At 39.4% G+C, this 7294-nt stretch overlaps 1 protein-coding gene across 1 annotated transcript in view; it reads left to right on the forward strand.

The window, feature by feature from the left end:
- LOC103469308 (Na(+)/H(+) exchange regulatory cofactor NHE-RF2) overlaps positions 1 to 7294 on the forward strand; it is a 34046-nt gene that overhangs the window by 17748 nt on the left and 9004 nt on the right. Inside the window, exon 3 of the mRNA XM_008416908.1 lies at positions 3352 to 3579. Coding sequence (XP_008415130.1) covers positions 3352 to 3579 — 228 coding nt within the window. The remainder of the gene's footprint in view (positions 1 to 3351; positions 3580 to 7294) is intronic.

Below are 7294 nucleotides of genomic sequence, written 5' to 3' on the forward strand. Positions count from 1 at the left end.
TAACGCTTCTTCTTGTTTAGAAAAAAGCTTCTTCTGTAACTTGAGTCTCTTTGGTTGATGCTCCAAGTCATCGACATCATTATCGCTGTCCGTCTCACTGTTTCAGGTTTTTCTCGACAAGCACAGTTTTGTGTAATCACAACAGAAAGTATTTGCCTCTTTACAGCTTTCTTCGTGTTTTTAAAATGTTTCAGACATCAAGTCAAATTTTAACATCAAAGACAACCCGAGTAAAAGTAAAATCAGCTTTCAAACRATGTTTCCAAACCAACGTGGCCCAGTTTAAACTGTAATTTAAACTGGGTACCAACAATGAATATCAAACATTTATGTTAAGTAATGAGTCTTTTGCATCACTGGAAAGGAATTGTAGCCCACTTTTATTTACAGAACTGTTTTAATTAAGCTGCAGAAATGATATCTTTAGGGTTATAAAAATAAGCATCGCAATTGGATTCAASCTCGGACTTTCACTAGGCCACTTGAAATGTTATTTTTGTTACATTTGGATCACCCAGACATAGACTTAACGAGTGATGTTTTAGATTATTGTCCCACATGTTAAGGTCTCAAACTGCGGTATAAACTCTTGGGTCCATCAATTATTCACAAGTTATCCAGGTCTGAAAGTAGCAAAGTAGGCCGCACCATTTTTTATCACTGTGATGTTCGTTTTCTGAACATACAACTTCCAAAGAGTTCAAGTTTTGTCTTCTAAAATTGTTTGGGTTTTTCAAAATCATTGTTTGGGCAAATATAAGATGTTGTTCAACCATGAACACAAATCGTACCTGAAGCAAGTGAGACATGCAAGACTTTAAATGTTGTTCTGGGTTCCTCTGCGACGTCTTTTGGCCTACTTCGTGYCGTCTGATGGCTTCTATTTAAGTGATCTTTCAGTTCTCCAGGTTAGAATGTATTCAGGCCCGACTGTRGCYAGTGAAACTGCTCCAAACGTTTGGTTAATGCTCTAAATCGCTGAAGTGTGACCACAAGCAAAGTCAGAAATCTGCAGTGGGACAAATACTTCTGCATCACAGCGCTGCATGTCAKGGGCGATCAGGTCTCCACCTGAGCTGATTTTGTGGCGATCGAGCCGACAATAGGAGAAAAACAACAAACGTGAAGTGTAACCTCACACCGCGACAAGCTTAGAGTCTGTGAGATGGCACAGGCCCCACAGGGGCGATTAGTGGGGTTCAGCTCGGCATTGAAAGGCAGTCAGAGGTTAAACTGGCAGACACTCACGTCTCCCCACATAATGACTCCCAGCTGTGTTGCTCTCAGTGTTTACATTAGAGCTCCACTTTTCCTCACCAGCGTGTCTTACTGGAAACCTCGGTCATCTTCACTTCTCTTCGTAAACCAGCTCTCTCTCTGTTTCTCTCTCTCCCTCTCCCTCTCTCTGCTTATCTGTCTGCTGTCTTTCTTTGGCCCCTGCGTGATCTTTTCATTTCTTCAACTCTCATTCTCAACCCTCTCGCTGCATCTAATTTTCCAACCCTCCCACACACTCGACTCTCACCCCTTTCTTGCTTATTGGCTTCCTGCTCTCACTCGTTTTCTGTTTTTTTTGTTTTTGTTTTTGTTTTGTTTTTTCCTCCATCAACCAGATCCCAGAATATTAATATATTTGATTTTGGGAAAAAAAAAAGAAAAGAAAGATTTGAGCTCTTCTTCTGCAGCCAGGAAACAGAGGATGTGCAGGGACTCATGGGAGAATAATTGATTTGGATTTTTCTGTTGTCTTCCTCCATTTCAGGGCAATCTTCCCAGATCCCTGCTTCCCAAAAGTATTTGATGCCTGAAACAAATTAGAATGTTTCTGAATRTCTTTTCTGTAGTRAGGAACTATARTGGTGGTATCTCCATATTTATTTTTGGAAGTGCAATGAGTTTGTGCCAACGTAAAGTCATTGATGATTGATTGAACACTATCTTCACCCACTATCTCTCTTGTTAGCATGTTCCTCTACCTTCGTCTCTCTGTTTTTTTTTTTCTCTCAGTCTGCCTACATACATATTTTTAGCCTTCACAAGCTGTACTCCAGAGCAAGCTTCACATATGCTCAAAAAAAAATTGTCATAAAATATAAAATCTGCACACTTCATCTGTGCTGTCCTGTTCGTGTGAAGTGTTACAGGAACCTGTGTGTTGCACCTCAGTGTTAATGTGAGCTGAGGTTACAGAGCCGGGCCTCAAACTGTGGCCTTCCCCCKCCTCCCCTCACGCCACATTTCATCCATCCCCGGCTGTGTAGGTGGTAAATCAGCATGATCATGGCGAAGAGCTTCAGGCACAATTAATCCGACTCTGTAAATGTCGTCACCCAAGCTGGCAGAGCTGGCAGCAATATGCTGCAAATGGAAAGTTCCACACTTTAGGAAAAAGCACTTTCATAAAACCCAGCAACTAAATGGACATCTTGCATGAAATAGTCTATACATAGTATRATATAATTTGGTAAAAGTAAATTATTTCATTTTAAAATGCATTAAAAAAAATTACATATATTTATTATTGTTACAATAAATTCCAACTGTCTGTGTTGTCAAATTGATAGTTTTAGTATTTTATCCACTTAATTTCCAATAAAAGTATCCACAAACATTAATAAACATGGAAATATGTGTGCAGTTTAGTGATACAAATCACACGTCTTTATGTGACTGGAGTCCTAAACAAGTGTAACAAACAAGTGTATGATAAGTGTATTATATTTTTTAAAAGAAGATTCTCTGTTTGTGTGGCTGTGATTGTTGTGTAATGCAGCCATAGTTACCTACAAAATAATCAATTAATAGTTCTTATATCAATTTTAATCATAATACCACAAAATATTGTGATAAAACTTTTAAGTGTGTATCGCTCGCCTTTACTCCAGAGGCCCAACAACATTTTTCAAGCAGCATTATTTTMTAGCAATGTTTCCCTTGAACTTCATTTAATGTCTTGGTAAGGAAAAAAGTACATTTGTTTGCAAATACCTCTGTTGTATGTTTCCCTCTAACCACCTTCTCCCTGACACAGAGCATGTTGACCACAGAGAGGCTGGCTCTGTAGCTCTTTAGCTGTGGCTCCTCTGTGGTTTTGCTGTGAATCAACATGGTTATATTAGTTGAGTGATGTATTAAAGTTACAGATGTAAAAGCATCCCTCAGAGAGGCAGGAGTGGTAAAAACATTATGACGCATTTCGGTCTAACTACGCAGCTAAATGCACCTAGAAAATGATTATCATGCATACAGCCACGGATTCAGCCATTAATGTTTTATAGCTTTTATTTAAAAACAGAAAAAAACGTGTTCATCGGCATGGGAAACTAATTTAGTCTCAAACATTTCTTCCAGGAGGCCTCAACAGAAGTGGAGATTCAGTCTCAGCCTCAGGACCAACCCCCACCGCCGGTCGACCCATCTGAGCTCACTCCACGTCTGTGCCACCTGACTCGGTCGGCGGGGGGCTACGGCTTCAACCTGCACAGCGACCGGTCACGGCCCGGTCAGTACATCCGCTCCCTGGACCCGGGGTCGCCCGCCGAGCGTGCCGGACTGCGACCACAAGACAGACTAGTTGAGGTAGGAGGGAGAAGCTTGAAGTGAGCTGCTGTATCTGTAAGACGTAGCTGATGGTGTCAGTGGCATGCAACGCTTTCCAGCTGCTATTTACTCATGTTTGTTCACACATGAAGGAAAGAAAAAAACATTAAAAGATTTGACAGAGGATTTATATCAAACATCATAGGTGTTAACAAGAAGTATTGCAAAGCAATTCATGATGGTGAAGTTAAAAGAAAACAATGCATAGTTCTCAAATTTTAAAAAAAAGTCTATATTGTGTATTTAGCTCCACTGACTCAACCACCTTTCACTACCTCTGTTAGTCATCTGGGCCGTGTCTCCACCGTCTTTCCATCCAAAGATGGAAAGTTTTGCCCCGTCTTCGTTACAAGACAACCGAATCTTAGTCAGATCTGCAAAATGTACATTTTAAAGTCGCTACAGATTCTGAAATGGATTTGGGGCAGATTATGTTTTTTATCTAAGCTATTCCATCTCTGGGTCTATGTTTGTCCTGCTGGAAGGCAAACCTCTGCTTYGAGTCTTTTGTGCTGAAGAAAATCTTCCTCCCAGAATAATTCATCATGACATTCACCATTGTTAGTCTTCAGCATTTTGCTTATAGGCGATAAAGTTCAATTATGGTCTTTTGTGGCAAGCTGCAGACAGGACTTTCTTCTTGCCTCTTTTCCATAATGGACTGCGGTGTAGAGCTCACAACTCATAATAGTCCTGTTGACATATTCTCCTACCTGAACTGTGGCTCTGTGGAGCTCCAGCAGGCTGCCGTCTTCTTATTACTGTTTTATAACATATAACATACTCTGCTTTAAACTTTTCCAAAACTTGGTCCCTGTCCTGGCTGACTGTGTGTGATAGTTTTTCTTCTTAACAGCTACTTACTTTGTTTCATCTCATGCAATACTTATAAAATACATTAAAGATAGAGGTTGTAAAGTGACCAAATGTAGAAAAGTTCTGGGGTTGTAAATATCTTTGCAAAATAACTTCTTTAGTGCTCAACTTTTAAATGTGAAACCAGATTCGGTTTTTGATTTATTACATTACTTTTCATTAAGTGTCCTTACTGGAAGGCGTGTTGTGTGTGAAAGTGAAAAAGATCCCCCGCAGCAGAGATGATATGCTGAGATAAAGATGTTGAACAAAACACACTCAGCGAGAATTGAGAACACAAATGTTCTTGACTGACAGCAAACCATAGATAATAGGATAATTATTTGTTAATGACACTGAGTTTAACTGGTTTGTGCTGTAAAATAGGATAATTGTTAGACTGTGAGATAATCCCATGAGACAACTCCCTCACTTCTCTTAAGCGACGGTTCCCCCTGTGCGCTTGCTTGCACTCCTGGTTTTTGCATGTGGCATAATTTGCACAGAACTTTTCATTCTATCTCCTGTAAATAAATAACTTTTCACAAGGACGTTGTTGCGCTCGCTTTTCACGTTAGACAAAAGATACTTATTCTAAAAGTGAAAGATTTCTGTCTGTCATTTGTCTAAAAAATAAAATAGATGACTTAGTTGTACCTACAGTATGTCAAAAATGCTGAATAGTTTAATATAGAAAAAGAAAGAATGATGATGGGATACGCTGCAGGAGAGTAATGTCTTTGATGTATATGTCACACAGGCAACTACAAGGTCATAAAACACTCAAATTTGCAAAAACGAATAGGAACTGTAATTGCAAAAATCTGTGAAACTTGATCACTTTCGCATCTGAGCGTAAACATATTCGGAGTAAACACACCCTTCGTTCCCACGGCCTTTGGCTTCCCAGGCCAAACATCAGGATCCAAGATCACACAGGAGAGCAGCATCCATGACACCGATCTGCTACAATAAAGTAAAAAAAAAATAAATTTATGCATTTAATCCACTGCCTATGTGAGCAAACATGCAGATGAGTTTTTATATTTTACTAATTATTTCTGATGGTCTTTTCTTCTGTAAGGCGGCCTGTTATCCAATCCGATGGCCGTTTCTCAAATTAAAACGCCTTCTGATGCTATGCTGTGTTTAATTGACATAATCTGTGCAGCAAAACTGTAAGTCTTGAGACAATCTGTTATTCATATTAATATACTTGTTGGAATCAGAGGAGGTTTAAGCTGTGCAGCTTCCATGAACGTTAGCTAGCTGGAGAAAATCTGTGGGAACATCCTGCAGCAGGTCACCAATGGCAACAAATGTCCACTTCTCTGACATGTTTCCATTTAGAAATAAAATATGGTGCAACAAGTTGCTTAATGCTGAGTAGATTCTAAACATGGGCTCCTCTACAAGTCCATTTCTTGAAAGTCTGGGAAGCAGATCTTACTGAAATGTCTCCCCATGAGCAATAGTGAAAAGCAACATGCAACTACACATGAAGCAATCCAGACATTTAAAAAATGATATGTAGTTGCATTTTATTCAAGTTGCAATACATAACTTTAATAAAAAAAATGTTTTCTCCATATTTGTTAAAGCTGTCACGATGTAGCAGTTTGTTATGAGACAGATAATCTGTGAAAACAATCAATCTCCTCCACCTCCTTCCTGAATTATTATTACTGGTTAAAGTAATGCACTGTTCTGACCAAAACAACCAATCAGAACTAGGAGGAGGGTCTTAGCGCTGTCAATCAACCTCATTCACTCACTGCTAAATGTGCTAATTGGGAAGAAACAACTTATCATTACAATAAACAATTTATCTGCCATCATTGGTAGCTATACTAACTAAACTGAGCATTCACAGTTTGAATCTGCACAGCTCTGTGCTATGCAGCACAGCACAAATCGAGGGGGAGGAAGGATGAGCAGCACCACATGAGATGGTGATTGACAGCACTAAAACTCTCCTGCCACTGACTGGTTGTTTCTAGCACTGGGAGAAAGCAGAGGAAATAGATTTTTCACAGATTACCTCTCATACCATATTGTCACAACATAATGACAGTTTTAAAAAATATGTGAAAAAAAATTATTAAAAAGTTACATACTTCAGCTTTAATTTCACTTAGGAGAGAAGAGGTCAGGAGGGATGTGGGTTAGAGCTGCTGCTGACTGACTCACCTATTGTTAAGTGGTAAAAGGCACAGGGAACAAGTTAAATATATGAATATGTTGGTAATTTGTTTTCCTTAATTCATTAATGCTAGTGAAAATGAGGCAAACAGTAGTCTAATTATACTAAATGGTTGATAATCTCACACAGTCTACTCACCTCTCTAGGAGAAAAACTGGGTTATAAATGAACTCTCTTGCCTTTTTCTCTCTCTCCCTCTCTCTCTATTTTGTTTTTGAAAACCTGATTTTATCACTTTTCTTAGCAGCCACAGTTGTTCGTGGCAGCTGCATTCAGCTGCAGCTTCTACTGACTGTAGCTGCATACAGCATCACTGTTAAGCTCCAAGCAGGAACGAACCATTTCATGCAGATCCTGGGGGGTTCAGGGCAAAAACGGATGTGTGTTCTTTGGTCTGGGAGGGGTAACATAAAATTTTTACTGCTAAATCAATCTTTGAAAATACAGCATGATTAAGTTTGTATTTGACAGGACCCCAATTTTTTATTTCTATGCACAAAAAAATAACCCTCTCGACCCTACTAAGGGACAAGGGTGTACAGAAAATGGATGGATGGATGGATGGATGGATGGATGGATGGATGGATGGATGGATGGATGGATGGATGGATGGATGGATGGATGGATGGATGGATG

Source organism: Poecilia reticulata, linkage group LG8 (genome assembly GCF_000633615.1).
Source record: "Poecilia reticulata strain Guanapo linkage group LG8, Guppy_female_1.0+MT, whole genome shotgun sequence".
NCBI lineage: Eukaryota > Metazoa > Chordata > Actinopteri > Cyprinodontiformes > Poeciliidae > Poecilia > Poecilia reticulata.